Source organism: Otolemur garnettii, unplaced genomic scaffold, assembly GCF_000181295.1.
Source record: "Otolemur garnettii isolate 467f Iridium unplaced genomic scaffold, OtoGar3 scaffold00004, whole genome shotgun sequence".
Classification (NCBI taxonomy): domain Eukaryota; kingdom Metazoa; phylum Chordata; class Mammalia; order Primates; family Galagidae; genus Otolemur; species Otolemur garnettii.
Window position 1 is genome coordinate 25,239,752 of NW_003852399.1, and position 16,011 is coordinate 25,255,762.

At 41.7% G+C, this 16,011-nt stretch overlaps 1 protein-coding gene across 2 annotated transcripts in view; it reads right to left on the minus strand.

Annotated features, from left to right (window-relative positions):
- The window catches only part of GRHL2 (grainyhead like transcription factor 2), a 123,359-nt gene that overhangs the window by 54,705 nt on the left and 52,643 nt on the right, over positions 1-16,011 (minus strand). For both annotated transcript variants that reach the window (XM_012809952.1, XM_012809954.2), the window contains exon 7: positions 10,492-10,586. In XM_012809952.1, coding sequence (XP_012665406.1) covers positions 10,492-10,586 — 95 coding nt within the window. The remainder of the gene's footprint in view (positions 1-10,491; positions 10,587-16,011) is intronic.

Here is a 16,011-nt window from a genome sequence, read left to right on the forward strand (position 1 = left end):
TGAAAATGACCTGCTCCGCGTCAGAAGTTAAGCAGACTGAAAGATTCACCCACTTGACTTTGGGACCACTTGTTACTTTAGGCTTTTTCTGTTCCTGTTTTATACTTAAAACTTGTTTTGAGTTTTTGATACCGGAATATGATATAAAATTCTAAAGGTTCAAAAAGGGAAACTGAAAAATACCTCCCTCCCTTGTTTCCCAGCCAGCCAAGTTTTTGGAGTATCTAGAAATAAGCCACACAAACACAAATATACTTCCTATTTTACACTAATGGCAGCACAGAACACACACCAGTTCTCCATCTTCACTTTTTTCACGTAACAGGGAAATATGAAGATAGCTTTCTCTTTCTCTTTAAAAAAGCCTGAAATAAGGGATGCCAATGCCTTCAACATCAGGCCACTTCCAGCCTCTTCACCTTATGAACAACGCTGCAGTGAATGTCTTTCTGTGTGGCTTTTGCACACATGTACACAAACAAATTACTGGCATGCATAAATATATTACTGAAATCGCTTTCTTCAAATCAAGGTCAGCATTCTCAGCAACATCTTTCTAAGCAGAGTTTTCGAATTTAGAGGGTATCAGAATCATCCAGTAAGCCTTGTTAAAACAGATGACAGGGCCTAACTCCCAGAGCTTCCAGTTCAGTGGGGCTGGGATGGGGACCCATGTACTTGCACTTCTAAGAATCCTCCAGGATGATACTGATGCTGCTTATTCAGGGCCACACTTTGAAAAACCTCCTGCTCTTCCTCCTCCCCACTCTCCACTCCATCCTTCTCTGGGACCTCTCCCTCTGCATCTCCTACAGACAGCCTAAGTCCCGTCCTTGACCTGGTTTTGCCCACCCCGCAATTCTCTCCATGGCAAACTCGGTCTTTCTCATGCCTTCCATCAACCCTCTTGACAAACAGCACTAACTTCTCTCCTGAGCTCCACCGTTCTGGAACTTCCTGTGCATTCCCATCTCTGCACCTCTGGCCACCCCCTTCTGCCCCCCCCCCCCATGTTCTTCTTTCCAACTTCCATGTCTAAATTCCACCTGACCCCGATCCTACAGAAAGGGGGTAAAGTACTTAGAAGTGACATGGGGGGACAAGAAGGGGGGGATGTGTGGGAGAGAGGGAGGTGGGGGAAGGATAAAACAAATCTGGCAAAATATTAACAAGGAGTTGATCTAGGTAGAGAATCCGTGATTTTAATTGTATTATTCTTTCAACTTTTCATTTGACCACTTTAAAAATAAAAAGTAGGGAAAAAAATGTTAAATAAAAACCAGAGTTGCCCCTCTCTTCAGAACACTCCTAGCACTTCCTCTCCATCACAGTCGTTGTCACTGTCTACCTCTTGTTACGATTATTTACATCTGTGCCTCAGCTCCTGACCCAGCCCAAACATTCCCTGAGAGCAGGGACTCTGCTTGCATTATTTGTTTGGGAACCCCCACTGCCTGGCAGACATGCTATGAACATGTTGCTTCAAATGGCTGTCCTCATAGCAGAGATAATAAAGGAGATATTTACTCCTAGATCTTCCCAACAAAACGAGTACGTGTGTCAGAACCAGACAGCCCAGGGTTGGAATTCAGCTGTACTGTGCATTAGCTGTGCAACCTTAAGTAAGCTGGCTAACCTCTCTGGGTTTCCAATTCCTCATTAGTTAAATAAAAATGCTACCTACTTAGAAATATGAATATTGCATAAAGCATATAAAGTATCTGGCAGAGTGCCTGGTATATGGTAATCACTGAACAAATATTAGTCATTGTGTACACAGGGACACACCATCATTTTATGAAACCAAGTCTGTAATCTAATTCCCTGCACAATACAACAATTCATACATATTAATTATAGAGTCCTAAGCAAAATTCAGGCCAGAAACCATGGGATATTCCACATTCTAACAAAAGATTGAACTGTGGATATCTTTAGTGAGATGCTTTCCAAAAATTATTCCTTCAGTGTATGAATTCACTCCAGCTTTATAGCTTTTCCTGACATCCATTCCCTTATAAAACTGGAACAAAGGCATGGCTTTGTTTAAGTTCAATAGCAAAGACTCCAGCAAATGTTTACCTTTTCCTTTTAAAGCTTCTTTCACCTACACCACACCCCAGCAAACACATAAAAATGCCATTTGCCCTGCTTTGCAGTGTGTAACTTAACCTTTCAAGACCCCTCCCAAAAGCCTCCCCCAACTCTATTTTTACTTCTGAGATTAGGGGATATACCCTGTAATATTCTTTAACCTTCTAGAAGATGACCTGTATAAAACTGGGTACAACGTAGGTGAAAAAAAAAAAAAGGAAAAGAAACGTGAAAAAGAAAGAAAGAAATTGGGACATAACTTTTCCTTAATTGGTAACTTCTATTAACTCCATATTCTTCTAGAATATCTTGTAAGCAGAAAGAGGACTCCCCAGCCAAAAGCTTTAGACTGCCATGGGGTGAAGTGTGGTGAATAAGCAAGGCCATGAATTCACAGGAACTTAGAAGTATAGTCTCCTAGGGTGGCACCTGTGGCTCAAAGGAGTAGGGCACTGGCCCCATATACTGGAAGTGGTGAGTTCAAACCCAGCCCTGGCCAAAAACTGCAAAAAGAAGAAGAAGAAGTATAGTCCCCTATGGGCAGTTCAGTGGTTTCTCTTTTCATCCTAAAAATTAGTATTAACACATCTTCCCTCTCCCCTGGTGTCCAGCAATGGAGTTCAACAGAAAGAGAATGCTATCCATTTGGGAACGTCCCTTTGGAAAGTACGATTTATCAAGACTACCAAAACTTTCTTTTTTTCTGAGACAAAGTCTCATTCCAGTGCTCTGGTTAGAGTGCCCTGGCATCATAGATCACAGCAACTCAAATTCTCAGTCTCAAGCAAACCTCCTGTCTCAGCTTCCCAAGTAGCTGGGACTATACTGGGTATTGCACCACAATACCCAGCTAATTTTTCTATTTTTAGTAGAGATGGGGTCTCACTCTTGCTCAGGCTGGTCTTAAACTCCTAAACTCAAGCAATCCACCCTCCTCAGTGCCCCCAGAGTGCTAGGTGGGGTGGCTCACGCCTAGCCTTAGAAACTTTTCTCTAAAGTGCTATGCTCAGGCCTGTGCTCAGGGCATGGTTGTTCAGTCCTGTAATCCTAGCACTCTAGGGGCCAAGGTGGGTGGATTGTCTGAGCTCAGTAGTTCAATACCAGCCTGAGCAAGAGGAAGACCCCTCACCACTAAAAATAGAAAAAAAAATTAGCTGGATGTTGTGGAAGGCACCAATGGTCCCAATTACTTGAGAGGTTGAGGTAATAGGATCACTTGAGCCCAGGAGTTGGAGGTTGCTGAGAGATATGCCACCACCGCATTCTAGTCTGGGGTGACAGAGTAAGACAATGTCTCAAAAAAAAAAAAAAAAAAAAAGCAAGGAAAGAAATAACAAATTTAGACAGCTGAATGAATCTGCCATAATTTCAGGCTGAATTTCAAGCCAGCCTTTTAATTAGTATACCATTATTCTTCACCCAGAGACTGAAAAATGTGCAGTATAAAGAAGACAAAATGCCTCTATTTTCTCCAGTTTATGGCCTTTCAAAGGCTATGGTCAAAGCCCTACAGTTCCACTGTCCTGTCTTCTGAGCTACTAAAATTGAGATAATGAGGACCAAGAAACTGTTGTCCTCTCCAGCAGCGGCCAACAGCAGAATGCTAGGCTTGGCTTACTGACCTTGAAGAAGACAGCACTGGGAGGAGAAAGGGCTGACCTACAGTGAGATAACGAAGAGACCAGGGTTTTCTGCGGAAATAGTAAGTCTCCCTATAGGACAGCTCTACTTACAACTCACAGTACAAGCCGGGGTCCCATGCTGTCACTAGAACCCAGGCCACATCAAATACACCCTTGTTTCCAGGGCCGTGATGGGTCATTAAGTCAACTTCATTTTCTGCCTTAACAATGATTAACAAATATAGATGAGAATGTTCTACTCTCATCCTGCATTTTTAGTGTCCTTCCCTGCCAGCCAACTCATCTTAGCACATACTTCCATGTTCCCATCCCTCAAACTGGCTCTCAGTTCTTAGAGGATATCTCTTTGGTATGAAGCAAAATCGGATAGAAAGACACTAAAACAAAACGACTGGAGGAAATAGGGCCCAGAAGAAATATCAGCATGTCCCCTCATCATGCATCTTCTCACAGTTTCAAAAATAAGATGTGAATCTTTTATGTAAACCCAATTCATTTGAAGCATCCAAAAGGGACCCAAACTTAGAGGAGACTACCTATAAAATGAACACTGGCTTAGGTATAAAATATGCACTTCCAGTTTACCAGCTTGGTAAATGTATTTGTTCACTGAATTTCTTAAGCAGATAGTTATGACAGGGTCTCTGCAACCTTCATTTTCACCAATAATAATCCTCATTCATGTACTGGGTGTTTCTTTTCTTTTTTTCAATACTGTGCTTTTTGCATGGTTTTGCAAAGAAGAGTAAGGAATGGCCTCTATTATTCATAACAGAAAAAAATATATTAAAAAGATGCACAGAAATAATGTCAAAGAGTATAAAAATGAAATTCAGGAGACCAAGGAAAGGAGCTGGAGAGAGATGGGGAAATGGAGAGGAAACGTGTAAAGGCACAGAGAAGCAAACACTGATCTATCTCAGAGTTGTAGTATTGGAAGGCATGCAGTGATCTTCAGGATGAAGGAATAATTACACGGAGGAGCTCACTAAGGGGAAGCTGATTTACACACATACACACACTCAGCAGGGAGGGTAAGATGTGCTCCCTCCCATGTCCATTCTGGTCAATGGTATGTGTGATATGAACAGATAATGTAGCAGGGCAATAAATGACATGGATCAGGAGAGCCTTTGTGCTAGAAGTGAGGTGCCAAAAGCCCATCTTTGGGAGGGTTGCAGGGGATGGGTGGGTGTGCTGTGAGGACAGGGCAGGTGGTAAAAGCAGAATGAACCAACTAAACTAACTTACTCAAGGAAAGGGGGATGACCATTTGTTTTCTTTCTGGACCTGCACAAGTTGTAACCTATACATTTCTTGGAGAAAGAAAATCATAGCATGCTTTAGTCTTAAAAAAAGAGAGAGAGATTTCCCGCTGTTGGGATGACTAACAGCATAGGCTGTAGATTCAGAAGGACTGGGGCTCAAGATCCATTTTTCCATCTGCCCAATCTTGCAGTTCCTGGTATGTCAGAAAGTTATATGTAGTAGAATCAGGGTCAGAGATGCATAGGAAAATCATCCCATGATATCTCTTAGCCTCTCAGCTCCCTAGCCACTCCAACCAGATCTTAGCCCTGCTCACCCTCAATCTCATCACAAAAATTTGTTGGCTGAAATGAAAGTCTAGGCTTATTTGTATTCTTGCCACTCTTTAAACTTACAACTATTTCTTCCCCACCCCCAAATGTGAGAAGAACATCCATTGATGACCTGGCAAAGCAGAGGACTGGACAAGCCAACCCCCCAAAACCCCTCCTGCATGTCATCACCCTGGGTGGAAGGTCATCTCAGGAAGGCAATCACTGTGCTTCTAAAGCAGAGACACTAATCTAGGGAGAATAACCCAGGGTGACACAGTTTCATATTATTGAATTATGATAGATTTTGCAAAATATCATAGGACGGGGGATAGGCCAGTAGTGGATTTGTTTGTTTGCTTCATTATTTAGTGGTGAGGGTGGTGAATATTTTCTCTGAGTCAAGATCATTTCAAAAGGCTTGGATGTAGAGTGATTAACAAAAGATTCATGGAAAGAAGCCTCCTTCATCTTATGTAGTTTAGAAACCATAGACAGGGAGGGATTGGTTTGGTGTTCCAGTGAAAAGACACAAAAAGGAAACGTGTTCCTCAAAGTTAAGCAGCATCTTAATGCTCAAGTAATCCTTCCTTGCAGTCACATGAGACCAGTCTTTGTAGCACACCAAGCTTGGTCTAATCTTGCAATCATTGTGAACAGAGAAAATAGTACTGAACAAAAATAGGGGCCCAGTTTCAAGAAACTCCTTAGAAATCTGGGAGAAAGGGAAGCCTATAATTAGGGCTGTTGCACTATGCTCTCGGGGTGACATCATCTCCTGGAGAAAGGCAGTGCTCAGTGCCAGGGATCTGAGCTCACAGGTCTTCAATAATTCAATAGGGTCTTGCGTGGGAATTCTTCATGGCGGGGATTAGTGACCAATACATCTACTTTTTTAAGGCTAAGGAGAGAAAGAAAATTAAAACATCCTTGTAAATGGGAGTCATGTGCAGGAATGTGGCACAGAAGTCCTCCCATTAGAATTACATGGATGGGACCTTGATCCCCTCAACTCCCCACCCACACACTTCCCACAATTTTACAGCTGAGAACTGAAGCTCAACAAAGTCAAACGCCAGCTACTCCAATGCCAGGATGAGAATCTGGTTATCTGAACCCCAAGTCAGTGCTCTTTCTGAGGCATCATGCTGGCTCTGTCCCCCCTCAATTCTCAACACGTGTCAGTATGGACGCTCAGAACCTCACCTACCCACGAGGCATCAGAAACCCAGGGACACCTGTTCACGGTACCCAGACGGCACAGACCCAGAGGGCAAGAGCAGGTCCTGTTGGAGATGATTTCTGCTTATTGTGTCACTGTGCAGAATGACACTACGGCCCAACAAGCAAAACCGGTTCTGGCTGGAAGAAATGAGCAACAGTTCTGCCAGAATCGGGCTGCAATTAATACCCTGCGAATCTGGAATTAATCCTGAAACCTCATTTTAACTAATACTTTTAACACCTTCCCTGGCCAAATGTTTTTCTATAATTAAATTAAATTAAATGATCTAGAGTTTCATGTCCTTTCCTTCTTTTTTTTTGGCCATGCTACGTGAGAGATACAGATAGAATGTAAGTCAGCAACCAAAGGAGGACGTAGGAGCACGCTCTGGAGAAATCTATGAACCTTACCATTAGGACCTGATCATGCGTCTGTGTCCAGACTACCAAACACTGAGCTGGTTTTTTATTTTAAATAAATGCATCAAAATGCAAATATCCGAATAGAGCTGCCATTTCACATAATCATCTTGGGAAGACAAATGGTTTTGTCCAATGAGGCCGCCAAGGCTTAAAGCCTTTTTGTATAGAGTCTCCTCTGACACTGGCTGCTTTGAAGACAATTTATAAAAGTTTGTGCAAAAAAAAAAAAAAGAAAGAAGGAAATCTCATTTTTAACCATCAAGTGGTATTATCTAAATTGTTGATATGTATTCACATTTAGATGCAAGTGGTTTCTTATGTTTTCTAAAAGATCATGATTTACTACCACTGTGGGCATGCAAAAGGATGGTGCGGTATGGTGGTGGCGGGAGTCAGCCTCTGGTCTGCCACCATTGCTGCACTCTGAGAACCAAGGGCTTGGGGATGTTGCTGCCTTACCCACTTGTTCCCCTGAGCAACAGGTTGGACCGAGCTCACCTATGGTTTCAACCTCTGTTGGGTCACCACTTTCCCCAATACCAAAAGCCCATGAAGATCCAAGCTGCATCTCAGTTGTCTGGGGGATGTGGTCAGCCATGAAAACTTAAATGTCCACCAGGACTAGGAAGGGGAAGTTCCAGTGGAGAAAACTAGAGAGGGGGACAAAAAGAGCAGCCATGCTCACAAGCACCGTTCGTCATCTTCCAAACAGTCCCCATTAAATATTGCCAGAATCTTTAATTATCCAAAAGTTCTAAAACCTTGGATTTAAAAAATATACTCTCCTGATTATTAAATGTGAGGCAAAAATTTTTGAAATATAGGTACATACACGCATAATATGCATATCCATGTATATATTCTGCAGACCACATAAAGGCTACAAGTCACAAGCTTGTGTCCTCTAGTCACACAAACCAATTATCATGTATCCTGAATGGGACCCCATCCCTGCAAAAGATTTCTGTATGAGTGAGCCCCACAAGAATTTGAAAGCAGGCCAGATGAGGTGGCCCATGCCCTCTGGGAGGCCAAGGTGGGCGGATTGCTTGAGCTCAAGAGTTCAAGACCAGCCTGAGCAATAGCCAGACCCCGTCTCCACTAACTGGGACAAGAGGATTGCTTGGGCCCAGGAACTTGAGGTTGCTGTGAGCTGAAATGTCACGGCTCTCTAGTCAGGGAGCTAGAGTGAGACTCTGTCTCAGAAAAAAAAAAAAAAAAAAAAGAATTTGAAAGCAAATGCAGCTCCTGAAAAGTCCATAATAGGAGAATCACAAACAATTCCACTGCGAGAGGAATGCCTTTTACTTCTTGCTTTTTTGAAAACCTTTTTTCAACAACTGGGCGATTTTGTTTTCTTGTAGTCTGCTTGTTATAAAATCAATGATATTTTAAAGAAATGCCTTAGACTCCGCAGGTTACAAAAAACATCCTCTCAGCCTCCCTAAAGAAGTAGATTTAACTTTTATGTTTTTTCTTTAAAAACCCTATGGTAGAAAAAAAAAAAAAATCCCTATGGTAGTTTGGAGAAAATTATTTAAAACTATTTATTTCTATTACTTATTAATTCACCCGGATGTCAAACAAACAATTGCAACAACCAACAGTCACTAAAATTATATACTGATGAAATAAAACTAACTTTGCAACTACATGGAATGTGTCAAAGCATATGTGAGCTTAAACTTGTTTGCCTAGAACATACATGTACACACATACGTGTATGTACAGACATGTACACGCATACAAACACACCCCCCCTCACCCATTGAGCAAAGAAAAGTTCCTACTCATAGTAAATGAGTGGATGGCAGGAAGTGAGCTAAGAGGTCAACAACTCGACCCCAAGTTAACTATGGCTCAGTTTACCATAGAGCCTGCAGCTTCCTGCATGAAACTGTCCCTTCTAGTTTGGTGCAACAGTTAACACATTTACCCACGAGCAGTTGTGATCTCAGACTGCATGATAATGAAAATCACGGTGATTATCACAGCTCATAGTTATGGCTTGCTTTAACATTGATAAGACTCTTCCAGTTACACAATCCCAGCTTCTTCCCGGGGACTGGGAGACAGGCCAGGCCTCTCCACAGTCTCACTGTTGTAGAGCTATTGGTTCCCGGTCTCCCTCTCCTGAGTGGGAGGGTCAGACATCACACTGTCAGCATGCTGTCCTGGAGACGTCTGGAAACATGTTTGCCTGCTTGGTTTGTTTTGAATGGGGGGATGGAGGCCCAGCATGGTCAGATGACTTGTGAAGGCTTCTGACACATCCTATTATGGTGTGGCCACACAGACCACCTCTCAGTTATCCAGTAGGTCACCTGCCATCTCTGGGCACAGGGCAGGGAGGGAAGGACAAGCAGTGGCTAGACTGAGGAGGCGTCAGGCAGGAACATGGGAAAGGATAGACGGACCTGAGTGTGAGAGCCGTGGAGTTCTCAGGAGGAGAAAGAGGTGCAGGGGATTTATAAAATGCTGCCCAAACAGGGCTTGGGCAGGGAACGTTACATGCAGGGGGAGGGGAGCTCAGAGAAAGCTCTGCCTGCAGTTCTGTGCCAGCTCCCCTGGCACCCTGTGGCAAGGCCTGCTTCCTTGTAAAGGAGGTGCTGAGCCACTGGAACCTTCTCCAGGCTGCACTGGCACTCAGACTGTCACTACTTGCTCATTTGGGTCACCTTGCTTGGGCCTAAAGGCAGTTCCATCTACATTGTTTTATCTTCTATTTGCAAACTTCAACTCGGGTTCTCGCCCAGCCTTCCCCTGCTCCTGGACAATAAAGCATTGACCAGAGTTGTTTACATTGACCTTTCCATTAGTTTGAAGACAAAGTCTTCTTACAGCCTGCTCAAGCTTAGATTTCATCTGGGACCTTCCCTTAAGTGCAAAATCAAAGAGACTCGTGGCCGGAAAGCAAATCTGGGTATTAATGAGTCCATGCTCTGATCCAAACCGACGCAGCAGTGGAAGACTTTCCTCGGGGCTCACCTCGCCAGAGATTTGACCCTTGCACTACTGGTACCCAGAAAAATAGAAAAAGCTTAAGCAACTGACCTTGACAGAAGTGACTCAGGGTCACAGTGACGGCTGCACTTTAGTCAGTGAAGCTCAGAACTGGGCAGTCCTGCTCCCTGCACCCCTCTCTCAACCAACTTAATCCTGGAAGGGGCTGTGGGGTCAGGGGCCCCACCAAGTCCCTTAGCTATTAAGACTCTGAGCCCTTCTCTGCCTCTGGAGAAGGCTGCAAGGAAAGGCCTCAGGGGGCCTTTGTGGGAACCTGCAGGGTTTCTGGCCCAGTCTCCCAGCTCCAAGTGCAGAAACGGAGCTTGGGGCCGAAATGATTTGGCTGGTCACATTCTGCAGGAGGCACAGAAGAGAAGCACACTCCGTTTCCCCCTTTCCCCTCTAAGAAGACAAAAGATACTAAGTCCATTTTCTTTTCATGGGAGGCCACGTATAGAGACTTTAGGGGAAGAATCTCCTATAGAGAAAGGGCACATTATGTGAGAAGCCACCTCACCACTCACCTTCGCCTCTTCGTTCACATCCCAGGTGAAGGAAACAGCATTATACGCAATCTCTTCGATGTTTCCGATCGTATTAAAGCTCTCCTTGTAATCAGCTGTAACATTAAAAAAGAAAAAGGTTTTAGAAGAGTGCCTCGGTGACATGTACTGAACTATCATTTTCCAGTGGTTAAATTTAAACTTGGCCTATTTTTTCTGGCAATGTTAATAGTTAAGAGGTTGCTAATATTTGCTCTATATGGATGTAAGCACGTCCCTCTATTAAAGAGCCAATCTACATGAACCAATGTTCTTAGCGGATTTATTTGTTGCATTTTTTTTTTTAACCAGGTTTATACAATCACTAAGCTTTCTTTTTCCTCTTGAGCCCCATGTCACCTACTTACTTACTTTCTTGCTACCTAATTTTGTTAGAAGTGCCAGAGTTCCACATAGAGATTTGGGGGTGGGGGAGGTGGTGGTGGGAAAGAACAGAACATTCCATTTACCAGCCAGGCAGTGTCATCAGGACTTTAGTAATGAAATTCAAGGAGACTGCAAGAAAAACCGTTTAAAATTTCTTTTTGGACTTAGCTGTGGAGAAGTGAGTTAATTATACTCAGCTCACTGTCAACACCTGCCCATTAAAGGCCCTCTCTTATTTTACGTCTCTATTTAGGTACTAGGTATTCCATTTTATCCACATTCTCTTCCCTCACGGACATAATAGCTTTCAATGTGTTGATACGTATTCTTATGAAATATGTTAGGTTGACTGACCTCTGCCCTTAATTTGGATTTTCATAAATTCCATAGGTCTATGACAAGGGTTGCCAGATTCAGCAAATATTTGGGATATATTTATCCCCAAGAAGTGTTGGTTGTTGATCAGAAATTCACCTTCAACTGAGCGTTCTGTATTTTACCTGGCAACCCTGGCCAGGGACCTTTCCAAATATAACCACATTGCTGGTCATTTCATCAACCACAACTTACCTGTCCCCTCTCACCAGAGATGACCCTTCAGGGATCTTCACTCTCTGTTGCCACAGTAAACACTGTGATACAAATCTGTATTCCTAGAGTTGAAATGATGGTTGATCACAGAAAAACTAAATGTGCTCTCTGGAATGGTCCTCCAGAATGAGTATGCCAGGCTAGACTCTCACTAGAATACGATTTTCCTTCTCCCCCACCAAATTTCTACTCTTTTCCAACTCAAATGGGTATAAGTTGACATTATATGTGTATCTTTTCTACCACTTGTGAGTCCAAGCATCTCTGTCTAAACAGTGTAGCTCACCAATGGTCGCCTATGTAGTCTGCTTACTCACACCCTCTGTACATGCTTCTGTGGTTTTCTCCAGGGAGATTGTAAACCAAAACTATATATCTTTACATTTAAAAAAGGCTCACACACTTTAATATAAAACCATGTGTATTCCCCATAGGGAAGTCATTAACAAATTACTAAAGTATTTAAAAACAACCACTATCAAAGACTATGCTTTCAGGGATCATTTCTATAGTTTGTAAAAACAACCACTATCACAGTAAGTAAGGCAAGCAGACAGCCATCAGAATGGGAGAAGATTTTTGCAGGTTATGTCTCTGACAAAGGTTTAATAACCAGAATCCATAGAGAACTTAAACGTATTAGCAAGAAGAAGACGAGTGATCCCATCTCAGGATGGGCAAGGGACTTGAAGAGAAATTTCTCCAAAGAAGAATGGCGTACGGCCTACAGATATATGAAAAAATGCTCACCATCCTTAATCATCAGAGAAATGCAAATCAAAACTACTCTGAGATATCATCTAACTCCAGTGAGATTAGCCCATATCACAAAATCCCAAAACCAGAGATGCTGGCGTGGATGTGGAGAAAAGGGAACACTCCTACACTGCTGGTGGGAATGTAAACTAATATGTTCCTTTTGGAAAGACATCTGGAGAACACTTAGAGAACTAAAAATAGACCTGCCATTTGACGCTGCAATTCCTTTGTTGGGTATATTCCCAGATGACCAAAAATCGCATTACAACAAAGATATTTGTATCAGAATGTTTATTGCAGCCCAATTCATAATTGCCAGGTCATGGAAGAAGCCCAAGTGCCCATCGATCCACGAATGGATCAACAAACTGTGGTATATGTACACCATGGAATACTATGCAGCCATTAAGAAGGATGGAGACTTTACATCCTTCATGTTCACATGGATGGAGCTGGAGAATGTTCTGAGCAAAGTGGCACAAGAATGGAGGAAAAAGTATCCAATGTACACACCCCTATTATGAAACTAATTTAAACCTTTTTATATGAAAGCTATAACCAAATAGCCTAAGAATATGGGGAGGGGGGAGGGAGAAGGGAGGGGGGAATGGGTGGAGGGAGGGGGTTTGGAGGGATCACTTCTGAGGTTTACCTTATAGGGGTACAGGTGAATCTTTCTAAGAGTAGAATGTGAATGTTTTAAAGCAATAACTGAGAAAATGACATGAAGGCTGTGTAGACCAGTTTGATGGAAGTATTTTAGATTGCATGTGAAAACCCCACACTGTACCCCAGAAGTGCATTAATGTACATAGTTACCATTCAATAAAAACAAAACAAAACAAAACAAAACAACCACTATCTACTGATTCACAAATAACCAACGATAAACACGTCTGTGCTACACTTTATCTTTCCTATCTCTTTTACTCGAAATTATACAAATCTTTTTATACAATGCCATAATAATTATTCTTTAATTGTTTTTAGCTTAATCGATCTTCGGCACCTTTCCATGTCAATAAACTGGTATAAAATTACTTTTAATGACCAAATGCCACTACACTGGATTACACATAGGCCATGACTTAATTTTGCTCTTGTCAGTCATTCAGACGATGTCTAGCACTTTGCTACCTCAAATAACAGTTTATTTAATTATCTATACAGCTAAAAATTCATGTACTGCTTAATTACATTTCATTAAGATATATTCTCAGAAGTGACAGTAGGTCAGAGGAAAATGTATTTTTAAGCTTTTAATTTTGCCAAAGTGCTCCTAGAAAGGGCAATTTATGCCCAATGTATGTCCAGTGTATGATTCCTTGTTTCCTCAAACAGTTTCTTTCCAAATTAATATGCAAAACACGACATCTTCTTACTTCAATTTTCAATTCCTTGATTGCTAAGGGGGTTGAGCAGTCTTTCATTTTGTTTTTGGCTCTTTGAATTCCTTTATACTTTTTCTCTTTGTTGTTAAAATCTATTTATTTATTGCAATAGCTTCCTATTCTGTCCTTTACCCATTTTTCCCTTAGGGTAGTAAATTTTCTTACTGATTATAAAAGGAACACTTAAAGCTAAGAGACAACAAAAAGCCAAGGAAAACAATTTTGTTTCCTACAAATTTAGAACAATGTTTTATGACAATATTGGGGATGATTTGAAATGCAAACCTGTGCTTTCAGCAGTCCAGCCAAGCTCGTAAAATTCTGAAGAGAAAAGTAGACCCCTAAATTTAAAGAAATCGAATTCCTTGGTCCTTAATAATTTTCTTAAAATAATCTCACAATCTTGAAGTTTTCATATACATTTTTTAAAAAACAGTTATCAGTTCAATTGCAAATAAGAAAGCCAATTTTCATATCTAGAAATAAAGACAAACTAAAGTTGTTTGGCCAAACATTTGAGACAAGAGCTCAGGAATGACTATGTTATGAGGTTTACTTTTTCCGTAACTTCTCCACATGAAAAATTTCTCCCCTAAAAAATGTATCGGCTCAATAAAAGGGAAAATATTTGGAAAACAAATTCATATCAAAAGGATGCCTACACTTGTATGTTCATTACACACTGTTCATAAAAGCAAAGATAAGGAATCAACATAAGTGTCCGTCGGCAGAGGACTGGATAAAGAAAACGTGTATATACACAATGGAATATTGTGTACTATTCCATCATTAAAAATTAAGTCATGTCTTTTGCAGCAACATGGATGAAACTGGCGGTCATTATTTTAAGGTCTATATTTCACATAGAGAGTGAAATGATGGCTAGACAATGGGGACTTGAAAGGGGGAGGGAGTGGGAGAGGGGTGGATAATAAAAAATTACTTAATGGGTACAATGTACTTCATTTGGGCAATGGATACCCTAAAAGCTCTGACAATCGGCCTGCAGCAAAATTGCATTTGCACCCTATAAATTTCTATAAATTTTTCAAAATTGAAAAATGGAAATTTAAGTATTTTTTCTTTAAAAAATGCAATATAGAAGTGTTCCCTTTTCTCCACATCCACATGTACATAGCCCTGTTATGAAACTAATTTATAGCTTTCCTATGAAAGCTATAACCTAATTATAGCCTAAGAATATGGGGAGGGGGTGGGGGAGGGGAGGGGGGAGGGGTGGATGGGTGGAGGGAGGGTGATTAGAGGGATCATCTCTATGGTTTATCTTACAAGGGTACAAGTGAATCTTTCTAAAAGTAGAATATAAATGTCTTAACACAATAACTAAGAAAATGACATAAAGGCTATGTTAACCAGTTTGATGAAAACATTTCAAATTGTGTATGAAAACACCACACTGTACCCCATGATTGCATTAATGTACACAGCTATCATTTAATAAAAAAAAAAATAAAAATACAATATAGATATCCCCCCCCCAAATACTTTCTTGGTCCTCTACTCTTCTACACCGTCCCTGTCAGTTCTATCACCTTTAGTTACTCAATTAGCAAACGTACTGAAGAAATATTTTTTTTTTATTTTTTTTTGAGACGGAGCCTCAAGCTATCCCCCTGGGTAGAGTGCCATGGCATCACAGCTCACAGCAACCTCCAACTCCTGAGCTCAAGCGAGTCTCCTGCCTCAGCCTCCCAAGTAGCTGGGACTACAACGCCCGGCCATTTTTTGGTTGCAGCCATCATTGTTGTTTGGCGGGCCCGGGCTGGGGATTCGAACCCACCACCTTAGGTGTATGTGGCTGGTGCCTTAGCCGCTTGAGCCACAGGCGCCGAGCCTGAAGAAATATTTAGTGCATGCCCTCTATGTGCCAGGCAGGGTCCTCATGCTTGAAATAGAGTAGAAAACAAGACTGAAAAGCTGACGTCTGGCTCTTCCCGTCTGAGACAGAATAGAAATAAGTAGATAGATAAACAAAAGAATGAGATAAATCCTTTTGTTTTCTTATGCCCAAGACAAAAAGGATTGGTGAGATTACTTTTTATTGGGTGGTTCCATTAGCATTTAAATTTCTTTCTTAGCCTTTACAAGTGTTTTATTTATTTGTTTACTATTTATCACCAGCATTTCTCATCAGCTGTATATGCCATGGGAGGCCAAGGAATTGATGTGTGTGTGTGTGTGTGTGTGTACGTGCGCGCGCGCGCACTTAGCAGGCCCAGGCTAGTTCAAACCCACCACCCTCAGTGCATGGGACTGACACTCTAACCATTGAGATATGGACACCCTGATGAAGGAACTTATCTTAATAGTGTTGTTTTTTCCATGATTAACATCATACGTATAAGTTGTACTC